This window comes from Salminus brasiliensis, chromosome 9, assembly GCF_030463535.1.
Source record: "Salminus brasiliensis chromosome 9, fSalBra1.hap2, whole genome shotgun sequence".
Lineage (NCBI taxonomy): Eukaryota > Metazoa > Chordata > Actinopteri > Characiformes > Bryconidae > Salminus > Salminus brasiliensis.
In genome coordinates, this window is record NC_132886.1 from 41,082,519 (window position 1) to 41,099,502 (window position 16,984).

Here is a 16,984-nt window from a genome sequence, read left to right on the forward strand (position 1 = left end):
TGTTGGTGGTGGTGTTAGTGTTGAAGTTTTGAGGTGGTGTTAGTGTTATTATTGGTGGTGGAGTTAATGTTATTATTATTGTTGGTGGTGGTGTTAGTGTTGAAGTTTTGAGGTGGTGTTAGTGTTATTATTGGTGGTGAAGTTAATGTTATTATTATTGTTGGTGGTGGTGTTAGTGTTGAAGTTTTGAGGTGGTGTTAGTGTTATTATTGGTGGTGGAGTTAATGTTATTATTATTGTTGGTGGTGGTGTTAGTGTTGCTAATGTTGAAGTTTTGAGGTGGTGTTAGTGTTATTATTGGTGGTGAAGTTAATGTTATTATTATTGTTGGTGGTGGTGTTAGTGTTGAAGTTTTGAGGTGGCGTTAGTGTTATTATTGGTGGTGGAGTTAGTGTTATTATTATTGTTGGTGTTAGCATTATTATTATTGGTGGTGGTGTTAGTGTTGCTAATGTTGAAGTTTTGAGGTGGTGTTAGTGTTATTATTGGTGGTGGAGTTAATGTTATTATTATTGTTGGTGGTGGTGTTAGTGTTGCTAATATTGAAGTTTTGAGGTGGTGTTTGTGTTATTATTGGTGGTGGAGTTAGTGTTATTATTATTGTTGGTGGTGGTGTTAGTGTTGCTAATGTTGAAGTTTTCAGGTGGTGTTAGTGGTATTATTGGTGGTGGAATTAATGTTATTATTATTGTTGTTGGTGGTGTTGCTAATGTTGAAGTTTTGAGGTGGTGTTAGTGTTATTATTGGTGGTGGAGTTAATGTATTATTATTGTTGGTGGTGGTGTTAGTGTTGAAGTTTTGAGGTGGTGTTAGTGTTATTATTGGTGGTGGAGTTAATGTTATTATTATTGTTGGTGGTGGTGTTAGTGTTGCTAATGTTGAAGTTTTGAGGTGGTGTTAGTGTTATTATTGGTGGTGAAGTTAATGTTATTATTATTGTTGGTGGTGGTGTTAGTGTTGAAGTTTTGAGGTGGTGTTAGTGTTATTATTGGTGGTGAAGTTAATGTTATTATTATTGTTGGTGGTGGTGTTAGTGTTGAAGTTTTGAGGTGGTGTTAGTGTTATTATTGGTGGTGGAGTTAACGTTATTATTATTGTTGTTGGTGGTGGTGTTAGTGTTGAAGTTTTGAGGTGGTGTTAGTGTTATTATTGGTGGTGGAGTTAATTGTATTATTATTGTTGGTGGTGGTGGTGTTAGTGTTGAAGTTTTGAGGTGGTGTTAGTGTTGGTGTCATTGGTGGAGGTGGTGGAGGTGGTGCTAGTGATGTTTATGTCAGTGTTGTTGGTCACGTTTGTTATTGTTGTGATTGTTGACGGTGTTTTTAGTGGTTGGTAATTTTTTATATTATTGTTACTAATATTAATTGTATTAATACGGCTGTTATTATCATCATTATCATTATTATAATGATAATAACTGTTGCTGTTGTAGTTTAATCGCTGTGTGTTAAACTCTCTGCTCCTCAGCTCTGTTTTCATTCCGCTGCTCCGCGGCTGTTTCCGGAGAGCCGAGTGAGGCAGAGAGCTCAGTACAGCAGCCGCTGCTCGGGTGCCTGCGGGTTGTTCAGCTGTGTGGTGCATCTCGGTCCGGTTCGGCTCGGCGTGGCCCGGTTCTGGCTGCTAAATGTGGGGTTAATCCGACCCAAAGCGCTTGGGTCCGGGCCGCCTGAGGATCAGCAGCAGCAGCAGCAGCAGCGACAGAGAGGAGCGGAGCCGAGGTTAGGCCTGCTAGCTAACGACGCTAGCTAGCTAGCTATTAGCTAGCACTAGCCAGCTAGCTGTTTACATCCAAACACACGCACAGTCCAGCGCTGCAGACACGGAAAACACAGCCTTCCTGCTTGAACACCGCGAGTTTAATGGTCAGGGCAGGTCCGCTGGTCATTTAGACAGCTTTATTAGGTGTTTTAACGCTGTTTCCTTTAATGACATTAGATAATAATGTCACCGTGTGGAGATTAGTTAGCCGTCCGCCTGCCTGCCTTAGTGCGCAGGCAGGAGCAGCTCTCCACACACCGACAACACTCTTCTGACTCGCAGCTAATAAACACACTTTCAAACGGCCTTTATATACACACACACACACACACACACATCATTTTACAGCAGCTGACCATCATCATCTGCGTTTAGACTTTCTTTAAACCACAGGTTTGGAGTCTGTAGGGGTTTATTTAGAGATGAAGTCTCTTATTGCAGCTCAGGAGAATAGGAACAGTCCTCAGGCTGCCTCAGGACTCAGTCGTCAGTCTTCCAGAAGTCTTAAAAGTGTCAGTCGTCAGAGTTTAAGCCATGAATTCTCATCCGCTCCGGGCTAGAACTTGTGTTCAGAGGCTGGCTTGGCTGGACAGGAACGGGACAGTCCAGTAAATCCCTCCTTTTAAAGTCTGTTTTCCTTTTCCTGCTTTCTAGGCTCTCTTTCTTCAGGAGGGGAACTCAACAGCGAGGCAGCATGGCTGACGCTCTTGAGAAATCCGGTGTTTCAAACGGTGAGGAGGAAAGCAGCCCAGTCTGTCCAGCACACAGCTGCCTGTGACCAGTGTGTTGTAAACACTTGGGAGATACGTGAAGGGAAACCCCACCAAATGATCAAAATCCCTGCAGAACTACAGCACAACGACACGGCCAAAATATTTGATCTCCTATCCGAACCCACCAGTGAAGCTACACGAGTCTTCTGAGATTTATATAGAGGAGTAATGATGACGATGATGATGGTAAAATAGTGAATAGAGAATCTCAACTAATGCAGTTTTCTTTAGGGACTACTTTCTGTAGCCGCACTACACCCTAAAGGCAGCATGTATCCCTCCACCATTTTAATGATCTGGTTTTAAAAGCAGGTTCTAGAGCCGAGCTCTTCTCAGAACTCTGGTTCTGGTAGAACAGTGTCTCAGGCATCAGGTTAGGGCTGGGCGGTATGGTAAAAATACTGGATCATGATATTTAAAGACAGGTTCTTAAAAACTACTCTTCAGATACTCTCCTGATTAAAAACTATGTATATATTGAGCATCTGCTGCTCTTTATCTAATTAAACCAGGTTGTAAGAAAATGTGCTGTTGATCAGTGTTTATTAAGCCCAAACAACATCCTTCATATGCTTGAAAAAATATCTCTACCTATACATCAGGCAGTGTCTTCATCTGTCTTTATCGTCTGACTTTCTGTATTAAAGAAATCACACCTTCATTTTTTTTTTAACTAGGTGGTGCAGATGATCCAGAGCCAGGAGAGGGACAAGAAGGTAAAGGAGATGCTTCCTCAGTCAAAGAAGAGAAGGCACGTCCCGAATCAGGTAACACTTATATTGTCCCGGTTTTTGAAGGCAACCATAAGGTTTTAAACAGTTTGACACTGTTTTTTTTTGCGTTACATTCATTTTGATCATAACTGCTGAGACTTAGAATTATCTATATGGGCAGAAAGCTGACCAGAGATTTCTGAAGCTGGATTTCTGAAGTGAAACAGCTGTGCTTTGTCATAAACCTGAGAAAAAAGCTTTAGAATCTGAGCACTATATTTTTTGTATATATTAAATTTATTGAACAATTAAATAATGTTTTATCTACAAACATACATCACACACACGTTTTATTATTTGGTTAAAACAAGCAGTTTGTCCAAATAAAGATTTTATTCTAATAGTCTCTCTAGTGCGCCCCCTAGAAGTTGAAAGTTCAGTTCTAGGATTTTTCCTCCTCTATTTCGTAGCGGTGGGCGGCAACCTTCCCAGTGTCAACACCGCCGGTCACCATAACAACAAGCCTCTGATTGGTTGCATTCTACCCTGCCTGAGCCTCACTCAGCTCAAGCCCCGCCTCCCCATGCTTGTTATCGAGTCCCCTATTATGAATGGGAGGTGGGAGACCTGCAGATGCAGAGGGTGAATCTACTCTCAGGCGTTCCGCCACTCGGGTGTTGAGATTTATTCAGTTTCTTTTTCCGTGTAGATTTAAGCCCGGCCCCCGAGGCCCCTGACTCGACTGAGGACAGGCCGATGCCGGACGCAGAGCGAGAACAGGAGCGGCCGACTGCAGAAGAAGAGGAGGACACGGACAGCATGGACGGCAGCGGCCTTTACTCCCTCACAGAGGAGGGCGAGCGAGAGAGCGAGGGCAGCGGGCGGAGAGAGCGAGCGAAAGACGAGGGCAGCAGGAGAGCGGGCAGGAAACGGAACCGTCCCAGTGGCGGAGGAACCTCGGGACACTCCTCCAGCTCTGATGATGATGATGATGATGATGACGATGACAACGACGATGATGAAAAGGAGGAGGAGCTGGAGGACGAGGAGGAGGATGAACAGGTGTGTGGGCGGGGTTATAGTTAATTATGGTAAAAAATTAGACCAGCAGCGTCTACAGGTAATTAATAAAACAGACATCAGTGTCAGACAGATCTTTAGAAGCTGATATTTGATGAGGTGTCAAAGTTTCCCGAAAGCCTCTTCGCACAACGATGCTCCTTAAAAGGCCGTGCAAGCACCACACTGAACGCTCTCTCTCTCTCTACTGGTTGAGATGATCTTAATACCAAGATGCCTTCGGGAAACTGGACCCAGGGGGGTTTAGGTGAGGTTTTGACTGTTGCACTTAAATATTTGCATTTTATTCATCTTACTGCATTTATAACTACTACATGTTCTGGATCAGACTGATCCAGGTGGGGTTAGTCCCAATTTCAAAATTTTCTAAATGTTAAAATGCCACTATTTTCATTAATTACTTAATTACTGTAGGGGTCGGTACGTCCAGTCATGTAGAGGCTAGGGGTGTCCAGTATGGTTTCTCATTTTCACAACACACTAAGTAAGTACTACTTTGAGACACAAAAAGCACAACAAGTGCCAGATCCTGGTTCAGTGATATTAATATTTATTTATATTTATTTATTATAATTCTGCTTTCTGTGATGAAACATGCGGTTGGCCAGTGGTTTATAAGGATGGGCCATGTCCACAGTACACTGACAAAAGCTAGTTGTTTATTATGATAATGATTCGTTTTCACCATTCTGCCTCTAGTATGACCAGTAGTGTCCCGTACGAGTTTGGTGAACACTTGGCAGACCTGGCAATTGACTCCAGAGTCAGCGGTTTGGTGAAGGACATTCTCCAAACTGTGCTTTCATGTATTTAGTGAATTTTTAAAAAGAATTCTGTGGAAAGTGAAATTTCATGCTGCTCATATTGGGTCTGTGTATTGGTAAGAGCCTGGCAGCATGATTCAGGGGTTACGGTTCAGTAATTATTATAATTAGTGTTTATTAATTTGCTAAATCAAATTTGAGCAAAACTGTCATTGTACAAAAACCACACAATCATCCTATCAGAACAGTGGGATGCATAGACAAGAGGACAACACTGCCATCTAGTGGTCAGGGTTTGAACACAACCCTAAATGAACCACTGTCTGACACAGATCTTTACGTGTTTACTATTAATTAATAATTCATACTGTGTTTTGGGGAATCGATACAGTATTATAAAATTTAATATTGTTTTTTACATGTTGTTGTGGTGCTTTCAGACCAGTCAGCTGTCCCGTCACCCAAATGTCTTGTGGCTGGGAACTGGGAATCCATGAGAACTCATCAATTTAAGCCACACAGAACTTGCCATGGAGTTTACTGCCTGTATTTACAGCATGTCAGATGTTCTGCTGGTACTTTTAGAAATGCACAATTTTACGTGTGTGTGTAAATGTGTTTTTATGAGGCCTCTTGGGGAATTAGGGATTAGGGAAGGATCTGCAGGGTGGTGGATCAGATCGTTCCAATCAGATCGTTCATGGTAAGGTGAAGGATCTGTCCCCCTGTGTGCAGGCAGTGGAGGCATGGCTTGGGACGGAGCTTTGCGAGATGAGCGGCCCCCGGTGGAGAGCGGTGCCTTCTCTGCGGGCCAGGGAGATCGGACGCGACTCGTCTCAGTTCGTGCGGAGGGTTTGCGGCTCGCGGGGTCTGGTGCAGCGGCTGGAGCTCCAGGGCCGGCTGGAGCGCCACTCGGGCTGCGTCAACACGCTCCACTTCAACCCGTCCGGCACGCGGTTGGCCTCGGGCAGCGACGACCTGCGCGTGGTTATCTGGGACTGGGCGCGCCGGCGGGCGGAGCTGGAGTTCGACAGCGGGCACAAGAGCAACGTGTTTCAGGTGCGCGTGTCGACCACAGTTAATCCCAGTCTTAGTTTCCATGATTTTAGGAGTGCTGTGAGCTCCTGCAGCAGGTATTATATTTATATATTTATCCATTGGCTCTGTGTTTACGTTCCACATAGTACAGTCAGTGCGATTATGGCCAAATACCTTTATAAGAATGTTTAAATGAATTATATGACTTTCCATATCATTTAATTATACATCACATCTGTCTGTAACCCACTTTTCCTCCCTTTACCCAATTTCCAGGCCAAGTTCCTCCCCCACAGTGGAGACTCCACCTTGGCCATGTGCGCCCGGGATGGACAGATCCGGATAGCCGAACTCTCGGCCACACAGCGCTGCAAAAACACCAAACGAGTGGCTCAGCACAAGGGTGCGGCCCACAAGGTACTGTTTGACTGGTAACGTAAGCATAGATACAATGCACAGCATATAGACAGAACAACAAAAGGAAGAGGGGAAGGATAACACAACAACAGGAGTAAATAAATAAACTAATTAATTCATTAATTCAAGAAAAAATTCTAGAAATAAAATGGGCAGCAAACAAGGACGGTTAACCATAGATTTGCTTGCCTTGTTAATCCTAGTCTATCCTAATCCTAATCTAGACAGACTATATCATATAAAGCAGCCCACAACTGTCAGGAGCAACTCATAGCTGCTAAATGAAATCTCCATTTTAACTCTAACTTTAATATTCAAGCTTATGATTAGATAAGGTTGAAAGTTATTGATATTTTAGGAGCGTGTAAGCCAATGCAATTAGAAATGCAGTTAGCATCTTGCTAGAAGTGCATGTTATTAGTGTAGTTAGCAGAGCAGTAATGGCAGTGGAATTCAGTTCACATTACCACAGGCCAGAAATATGGGTGCAAACCAAGAGACATTATAATATAATAATATAAGCTCATACCCTTTCATTTAGTTCATCCATTTAAGCAATTATTCAGCCATTAATAGGAATTCTGTAGATTAGGTTGTTGCTGAAACATGAAAAACATGGTTTAAAATTTTTCTAGACTCCATTTGCTTTTAAATGGTGGCAAATAAAGGTTAATATGTGTGAATTTTCACTGTTGATAGTCTAAATCCTGCTAGGTTTAGTCCGAAAATGAAGTTTCTGTAAACTGTTGCTGCTGTTTTGAGAGCTGAGCCACTGTCTGCAAAGCACATCAAGTGGCACTAATCCACTAGGTGTCCCAGCACTAGGTGTCAGTATGGAGCCAGTCGAATTCGTGATGGGCTTTTTATATATATATATATATATATATATATATATATATATATATATATATATATATATATATATATATAGTTGTTTGGTCTTAAAAGATTTCTGCCTGACTTCAAAATTCATATAAATCATCATAGATTTTGTTTTTGCCACAAACATTATTAAGATATTGTCTCATATTTTGTCATTTGTGTTCCAGCTGGCTCTGGAGCCGGACTCGCCCTGCTCTTTTCTCTCTGCTGGTGAAGATGCTGTTGTATTCGGCATCGATCTGCGCCTTGACCGGCCGGCCAAGTGAGTCTCAAAGTACTTTTGGACAGTGGGCCGAGTGTGGAGCTAATTGCAGGCCTAAATCACCACACACAAAGCGTGTGGAGGTGTTCAGTAACATCTAATAGACTTGATTATGTGGTTTCTGACAATGTGTGACCCATTATTGTTTAGAACATGGGCTGAAGAACAGTTCTGACGCAGATTTCAGGATGTTGCATGGCACTTTATGTAACTTGGTCCATGTTTTATAGATAAGTGAGTCCACAGTGAATTCTGCACGGTTTGAAGAGAGCATGTGATGATTTAGGCATGCGTTAAGCCCTGGTGCTAATTGGTGGAGTATAAGCTCCCATTGCTTTGAAAGATGTATTGACCTCATAGCTCTAAAACTGAAGGGCTCCGACCAGTTGGCTAGATTTGCCGGACATAAGCCGGACCATGGCAGGGATAAACACTGCCAGACAACTCTATCAGCCACGCATGCAGAGAAGATCCAGGCTGGAGGAAAAAGACTGGGCCTTATGCTATCGGTGCTGGAGTTCCTACAGGGCAGTGTTTACATAACTAATGGCAGCTGGATTGCATCTAAGCTCACCGGGAGGGAGCACAGCAGGGCAGTCAAATTTTAACACAGCAGCATTTTCTGAACCAGTGTTGTGTGTATCCTAAAATCTCATACGAGTCCAGCATCCTCAAAACCATACCATGTTACAAAACAGCTGTTTTTGGCCAACCTGAAAGGGGCTAGATGTTCTTAGCCAGGAGGCCAGGAGGCTAGACCTGAAAAGGTGCTAATGTTCTCGGCCGACCTGAAAAGGTGCTATATGTTCTCGGCCAGGAGGCTAGGCCTGAAAAGGTGCTAGATGTTCTCGGCCGACCTGAAAAGGTGTTAGATGTTCTCGGCCGACTTGGAAGGGGCTAGATGTTCTCAGCCAGGAGGCCAGGAGACCAGGAGGCTAGACCTGAAAAGGCGCTAGATGTTCTCGGCCGACCTGGAAGGCGCTAGATGTTCTCGGCCGACCTGGAAGGCGCTAGATGTTCTCGGACGACCTGGAAGGCACTAGATGTTCTCGGCCAGGAGGCTAGATGTTCTTGGCCGACTTGAAAAGGTGCTAGATGTTCTCGGCCGACCTGGAAGGCGCTAGATGTTCTCGGCCGACCTGGAAGGCGCTAGATGTTCTCGGCCGACCTAGAAGGCGCTAGATGTTCTCGGACGACCTGGAAGGCACTAGATGTTCTCGGCCAGGAGGCTAGATGTTCTTGGCCGACTTAAAAAGGTGCTAGATGTTCTCGGCCGACCTGGAAGGCGCTAGATGTTCTCAGCCGACCTAGAAGGGGCTAGATGTTCTCGGACGACCTGGAAGGCACTAGATGTTCTCGGCCAGGAGGCTAGATGTTCTTGGCCGACTTGAAAAGGTGCTAGATGTTCTCGGCCGACCTGTAAGGGGCTAGATGTTCTCGGCTGGCCTGAAAGCGCTGGGCGTTCTCGGCTGGCCTGGATTGCGCTGGATGTTCTTGGCCAGAAGGCTAGATGTTCTCGGCCGACCTGAAAGACACAGGGCATTCTCGGCCGACCTTGGAAGGTGCCGGGCCATCTCGGCCGACCTGGTTTTCAGTGTTTATTAAAGAAGCTGTTTTAGTAATAGGTTTTCTTGTTGCACTTTGCCCTGAAACTTGCAGTGTCTTGCGCTTGCTGGGCCCCGAACCTAATCTAGCTCAGCACTTATAGCGGCTCTCTAAGCATCTTAGCTACAAATGTGGCGCAAGATACACAGCTATAAACAGCTAAAGCTTAGGAATGAGTGAAATTGACCCAGTTTCCCCTCTTCCTTCAGATGTAATCAATCAGCCGAGACGTGTCCGGTATCTGAAGTTTGCTTCATTAGTTTCACACTGGAGCTACGAGGCTAACAGGCCTAAAAAGTAATAGAAGCTCATCTACACCAGTTAGCATTGTGCTAATATACTTCCTTAGGTGCCTTCTGATGCTGTTTGAACCCATTGTTATCTAGAACATGGACTCAAATGTTATGTAGACGTTGTTTTTATTCTAGATGTATTCTTGAGCTTCTGGTCAGTTTTGCAGTTGGTCAGTAATTTACCATGTTTACCATGTCCTGACTGATCTTCTCTCTTTCTGCTGGTCTGAATTTCAGTAAACTGGTGGTGGTGAAGGAGGGCGATAAGAAGGTGGGTTTGTACACCATCTTTGTGAATCCAGCCAACACGCATCACTTTGCCGTTGGAGGACGAGATCAGTACATCAGGTGAGGCATCCACACCCCCAAAAGCCCCCATTAGAGCGTCCTTTATTAACCAGGTCTGGCCCGTCTGAGTGCATCTCCTCTGTTATTGCTCTGTCTGTGCGTCTGTCAGGATCTACGACCAGAGAAAGATCAATGAAAACGATAATAACGGCGTTCTGAAGAAATTCTGTCCCTCACACCTGGTGTCCAGCGAGTCCAAGACTAACATCACCTGCTTAGTGTACAGCCACGACGGCTCAGGTGAGCCACGCTGTTTAAATCCATCATGGTTGTGATGTCACACACTGTATCGAGGGCCCTTATTGGAAGAGATGTGCTGTGTGTGTTTTAGAGCTGCTGGCCAGTTATAACGATGAGGACATTTACCTGTTTGACTCCAGCCACAGTGACGGAGCCGATTACCGCAGAAGATATAAGGGGCACCGCAACAACGCCACAGGTACAGCACTAAAACACACTGACCAGCAACTCACAGGCTTACTTTTAATAGATGGTGTATTTTGGCGTGAGGTAAGGTGAGGTTCATATATAGGACATGTTATATATCTATTAAAAATATGTCCAAATGTTTGTGGACACCCCTTCTAATGAACACATTCAGCTACTTTAAGTGCCACCCATTGCTTAAATAGATGTGCAAATGCGCTCTCTCTCTCTCACACACACACACAGCTTATCTCTCTGGTGTGTATAACAATTAAACGTGACCCTATCAGCACCACGCTGCCTAATGCCAGGCGTGGGCTAGAGGGGTATAAAGCGTGGTGGAGCTCCATCCAGTACTACTGGGATGAGTCTGGGATGACTTCACTATACAATCAAATCCTCACAGCAATTCTACTCCAAAATCTAGTAGAAAGCTTTCTTCCCTGGACAGTAGACAGTTACTGCAACAAAAGCAGGATCAGCTCTTATTATTTCTTATTATTTCAGAATCAAGAATAAGCAGGTGTCCACATACTTAAATTGTGTCCATCTAGTAAATACTGTGTTAAAGTATAAATATGGAAGTAGCATCATAATCATGCTGTATATTTTGCACCATATGCTCATGTTGTGTAAAAGTGTGTGTGTGTGTGTGTGTGTGTGTGTGTGTGTGTGTGTCCTCAACATTTAGTGAAAGGTGTAAACTTCTACGGGCCCTGCAGTGAATTTGTGGTCAGCGGCAGCGACTGTGGACACATCTACCTGTGGGATAAGCACTCAGCCCGGGTGGTGCAGTTCATGGAGGGAGACAGAGGAGGAGTGGTAAGCCACCAAGAGCCACTTCCCTGAGTGGGGTGGGGGGGGGCACTGCCTTCAGGTGCAGGGCTATTTCTCTGCAGTGCAGGGATGTGCGCTGTGGCCCCCTTCAGTCTGTCTCTGTCCCTCTCTCGTCTGCAGGTGAACTGTCTGGAACCTCATCCTCACCTGCCGGGTTTGGCTACCAGCGGTCTGGATCATGATGTGAAACTGTGGGCCCCCACTGCCGAGGACCCCACTAGCCTGAAGGGCCTCAAAGAGGTACAAGCAGCAGTAGTCTTTGATTTAGGCCTGCCTGGATGTTGATATAAGCAGAGAAGTAGAATAGAAAAAAGAAAACACTCTTGTTCCATTGATGCCTCTCTTTCTGTCTGCTGCTGAAATCTGCCCAGGTGATGAAGAAGAATAAGCGGGAGCGAGATGAAGACAGCGTCCGCCACGGTGACCAGTACGACACGCAGCTCCTCTGGTTCCTGATGAGACACATGAGGAACCGCAGACCTCTCAGAGTGAGTGACACTCATTTCACTTTTCAGTTAGTCTATGGAGTAATATTTCCTATTCTAGTGTAGAGGAGTGTTTATTGAGGTGTTTATGGACTAATATCTCCTATTCTAGTGTATAGGAGTGTTTATTGAGGTGTTTATGGACTAATATCTCCTATTCTAGTGTATAGGAGTGTTTATTGAGGTGTGTATGGACTAATATCTCCTATTCTAGTGTATAGGAGTGTTTATTGAGGGTGTTTATTGACTAATATCTCCTATTCTAGTGTATAGGAGTGTTTATTGAGGTGTTTATGGACTAATATCTCCTATTCTAGTGTATAGGAGTGTTTATTGAGGTGTGTATGGACTAATATCTCCTATTCTAGTGTATAGGAGTGTTTATTGAGGTGTGTATGGACTAATATCTCCTATTCTAGTGTAGAGGAGTGTTTATTGAGGCGTTTATGGACTAATATCTCCTATTCTAGTGTATAGGAGTGTTTATTGAGGGTGTTTATTGACTAATATCTCCTATTCTAGTGTATAGGAGTGTTTATTGAGGGGTTTATGGACTAATATCTCCTAGTGTATAGGAGTGTTTATTGAGGTGTTTATAGACTAATATCTCCTATTCTAGTGTATAGGAGTGTTTATTGAGGGTGTTTATTGACTAATATCTCCTATTCTAGTGTATAGGAGTGTTTATTGAGGGGTTTATGGACTAATATCTCCTATTCTAGTGTAGAGGAGTGTTTATTGAGGCGTTTATGGACTAATATCTCTATTCTAGTGTATAGGAGTGTTTATTGAGGCGTTTATGGACTAATATCTCCTATTCTAGTGTATAGGAGTGTTTATTGAGGGTGTTTATTGACTAATATCTCCTATTCTAGTGTATAGGAGTGTTTATTGAGGGGTTTATGGACTAATATCTCCTATTCTAGTGTATAGGAGTGTTTATTGAGGCGTTTATGGACTAATATCTCCTATTCTAGTGTAGAGGAGTGTTTATTGAGGTGTTTATGGACTAATATCTCCTATTCTAGTGTATAGGAGTGTTTATTGAGGCGTTTATGGACTAATATCTCCTATTCTAGTGTATAGGAGTGTTTATTGAGGTGTTTATGGACTAATATCTCCTATTCTAGTGTAGAGGAGTGTTTATTGAGGCGTTTATGGACTAATATCTCCTATTCTAGTGTATAGGAGTGTTTATTGAGATTGTTTATGGACTAATATCTCCTATTCTAGTGTATAGGAGTGTTTATTGAGGGGTTTATGGACTAATATCTCCTATTCTAGTGTATAGGAGTGTTTATTGAGGTGTTTATGGACTAATATCTCCTATTCTAGTGTAGAGGAGTGTTTATTGAGGCGTTTATGGACTAATATCTCCTATTCTAGTGTATAGGAGTGTTTATTGAGATTGTTTATGGACTAATATCTCCTATTCTAGTGTATAGGAGTGTTTATTGAGGCGTTTATGGACTAATATCTCCTATTCTAGTGTAGAGGAGTGTTTATTGAGGCGTTTATGGACTAATATCTCCTATTCTAGTGTATAGGAGTGTTTATTGAGGCGTTTATAGACTAATATCTCCTATTCTAGTGTAGAGGAGTGTTTATTGAGGCGTTTATGGACTAATATCTCCTATTCTAGTGTAGAGGAGTGTTTATTGAGGCGTTTATAGACTAATATCTCCTATTCTAGTGTAGAGGAGTGTTTATTGAGGCGTTTATAGACTAATATCTCCTATTCTAGTGTAGAGGAGTGTTTATTGAGGCGTTTATAGACTAATATCTCCTATTCTAGTGTAGAGGAGTGTTTATTGAGGCGTTTATGGACTAATATCTCCTATTCTAGTGTAGAGGAGTGTTTATTGAGGTGTTTATGGACTAATCTCATAGTCTTGTGTACGCTCCTATATGCTAGAGTAGGAGATATTGGACCGAAAGCAGCCTTGAGGAACACCATCAGTACAGTAATGCTCTTTCCACTGTGTTCTGTGTGTTTCAGACCCGGCGTGGTGAGGGGGGTGAAGGAGACACAGACGAATCCTGGGAGTCCTCCCCGGAGTCCTCTGATGAAGAGGATGGAGGGCCTGACCATGTGCAGTGCATGTCCTCCTGAGCCCCCCACACACACCCACACACACCCACACACACACACACACACACACACACACATGCCAGCTCATTGCCATATGTTTAAGCACATACACATTTAGTAACACACTTGTTCACACACTGACAGTAAAAGGCCAGCAATGAACACACACACACACACACATACACATACACACACAGCTTTATACGCATACACAGAGTGAGGGAGAGGGGAACATTTGTAGTACTCGCTCAGATATGGCTTCGGGCTCCACACACACACACGCTGGTAAATGGGACAGAGGAATTGATATTTTTGATATAAGCTCATATTTGCTTTCTGGTACAAACAAACAAACACACACACACACACACACACACACACACACACACACACCTCATTCCCACTCACACAGCTTCCTGTATTGCACACTGGAGGATATTTTAGAAAATAATCGACCTCAGCTCTGTTTGCTGTCGACGGTCAGCGAGCGCCCAATCAGAAGAACAGTGTTTTACTGCAGTAGCTAAAAATATAAAAACATAAATAAACACACATGAAGCTCGGAGTGGGGTTTTGAGGGGGTTGGAGGGGATTTTTCGGACGCTGGACGAGATTGCGCCCGTGTTTTTTTTTTGTTTGTTTGTTTGTTTGTTTGTTTGTTGTTTTTTTTTTGCTTGTTTTTTCTGCTATGCGCTTTTCTGAATTTTTTTTTTTGGAGGGGGGGGTATTTTTTTGGACGGCGGTTTCTCACGGACAGTTCTGATTGGACAGAAACTCTCTGAACATCATTGGATGGCGATGAAGGCGATATGGAGCGCCCTTTCTTTTCCTCCAAACCAGCATCGTTCCGCCTTCAGGATCATCCGTTTATCCGTAGCCGCCTCTGGTGTCCCCTAGAGGACGGAGGAGGGAGAAGCTCGTTTTCACAAGCTCTTGGGTCATCACCTTAAATCGCCTCTGGCACCCCCTACTGGATGGAGGAGGTGGTGGTGAAAAGGATGTTTAAAAAAAAAAACGACGACATCCACAAGTTTGTTTTGGTGGAAAAACTAATCGAAAACTAAACCCACAAGCTCCTCCTCTTCCTCCTCCTGGTCTTCTCCGGACTCCTCCTCTTTTGTTTTTTTTTTAATGGGTCCCCTCCAGCCCGACCCGGAGCACCAGAGTTCCTCCTGTTTCCCCTCTCCCGGGCTGCTGAGTGCACTTTAATCAGGGAATCTGCTAGTTTTTGAGGCTCTACGACAAAAGTGTGCACTTAGGGGGCGGGGCATGCAATACTTAACGGATTTAACTTGTTGAATTTACTTTACTAGTAATTTACTAGTTTTTTTTTGTTTTGTTTTTTTTCGTATTTGTTCCCCCCCCCGCATCCCTCCCCCCCCTTACTCGCACGCCCTCAAGCTTGGGTTGAAATGTAAAGATTTGACACAGATCTGTCTGTCTTTTTTTGCACTTGAATGGAGAACCTCGTGGAGGGAGCTCTTGTTTAAAAGCCTGAGTGGTGTTTTCTTCATTAAAAATAATAATAATAATAAAAAAAAAAATTAACTCTGTTCCTCGACCCCCTTCCCGACAAACTGTGCTTAGAGACAGTGCGAGAGAGAGAGTGACGATTGGCCAACTGTTTAAAGCCACCAGCTCGCAGGGCCCGCCCGCCCTCCCCCTCGGCCCTCGTCCGCCTCTTCAAGCGCCAGGCACTGGAATGGTTCGACCGACCCCGGCTTCATCCAGCTGTACGGAAGTGTTTGCGGAAAAGTTCAAACGGAGTTTAACAGCTTACAGGATGCCACCCGGCAGGCCGAAGGCACCACGGGACTTTGTTGTAGGTGCCCGGAAATGAGAGACTTGTGTCATTTGAAGGTGGGCGGCGTCTGAACCCCGTCCTCGGAGGCGTCTTGTAAGGCGGGATGTTAAGGAATACTTCAGTGTTTTCCAGGCTGATCTCGGTTCAGCTGTTAGGATTGATCACCAAGGAGAGCCATGTCCGCATACTTTTTTTTTTTCCTCTTCTTCCTTTTTTTTTTAATTTAAAGAGTACAGAGGAGCACGTTGAAGTCGTAGTGAATCGATTGTAGGCTAGATTATCAGCAGAAGGAGGTTAGACCCCCATGCGGGAGTATATATTCCTTTAATATTGATTATGTGCTCTTTAATGGCGATTGTTTAGACGTGGCTCTCGTGTGTTTATTGGCTTTAGGACAAAGTGGGACTGGTTTTGGGCCACTTTTTTGATTTGCATGCGTTCCAAGGGTAAACGACGAGAGTAGCGACAGGTGGGGAGGGGGCGGGGCTTAGACTCCATGGCCCTTTTTTCCTTCTTCTTTTTAATGAGGGGAATTAAAGTCCAGATTTTCTCTTTTTGTATGAGAAGCAAAGAATAAATAAAGTAAGTTAAACGACTTTGTATGTAAATACAAATCTATAAATATATATATATATATTACAACTTCACTGTAAAGAAGTCCTCTTCAGCCGCTGTCCCGAGAGACGTCGTCAGAACTACCGCCGTGGGTTTGGATGCAGAGATTTATATTGTATAAGAAAACTTCTTTTAAACCCTGGTGGGGAAACGGAACCAAACCTGCAGACAAACGAAGGCGTCTTTTCTCTCTTTCCCCTCTGAGGTCACTGACGACCGTACCCTCGTACCCTCGTACCCTCAGCCCAAATTCTGAGCTGCTTTTCCTTTTTCATTTTCAAGTCCAGCTTTTCCCAGCTTCTCTCTCTCTCTCTCTCTCTCTCTCTCTCTCTCTCTCTCTCTCTCTCTCTCTCTCTCTCTCTCTCTCTCTCTCTCTCCTTTCCCCTCCAGGTTTCTCTCTAGGGTTTCTGACTGATGAGTTCTCCCGCCGCTGCCTAACGTTGTGTTTATCAGTTCAGTTGGAAACATGTACGACTTGTGCAGTAAAAAAGAGAAAAGGCTGATTCTCACCTGTGGTCTCGTCATTTCCCCTTCCTCACCGCTCAGACCTCACTTATAGAACCTGCTTCCAAACCAGGTAGAGGAGGAACACCTGCTCTCCTCTGTTTCGGGCAGCTGTCCCACAGTTTTCTCAGTTTTTAATTTAATATTCAATTTTTTTATTTTAACGTTGCAAATAAGGACCAATTTTCTTGGAATATTTGACTTAATATTTCAAAATAATTAAATATTTTCTGACAATTCGGAGTGACAGGCAAGGAGGGGGCGGGGTTTAGACTCTGTGGCCATTTT

At 43.9% G+C, this 16,984-nt stretch overlaps 1 protein-coding gene across 1 annotated transcript; it reads left to right on the forward strand.

The window, feature by feature from the left end:
• Positions 1-1,281: 1,281 nt before the first annotated feature.
• dcaf8 (DDB1 and CUL4 associated factor 8) lies at positions 1,282-16,693 on the forward strand. The gene is made up of 15 exons (XM_072688476.1): positions 1,282-1,328; positions 1,468-1,718; positions 2,413-2,489; positions 3,209-3,298; positions 3,954-4,306; positions 5,824-6,147; positions 6,403-6,543; positions 7,593-7,687; positions 9,823-9,933; positions 10,043-10,173; positions 10,265-10,372; positions 11,051-11,181; positions 11,317-11,436; positions 11,568-11,684; positions 13,681-16,693. Exons 3-15 carry the CDS (start codon positions 2,453-2,455, stop codon positions 13,792-13,794), a joined length of 1,872 nt encoding a protein of 623 aa, XP_072544577.1. The 5' UTR covers positions 1,282-1,328; positions 1,468-1,718; positions 2,413-2,452; the 3' UTR covers positions 13,795-16,693.
• Positions 16,694-16,984: the final 291 nt, after the last annotated feature.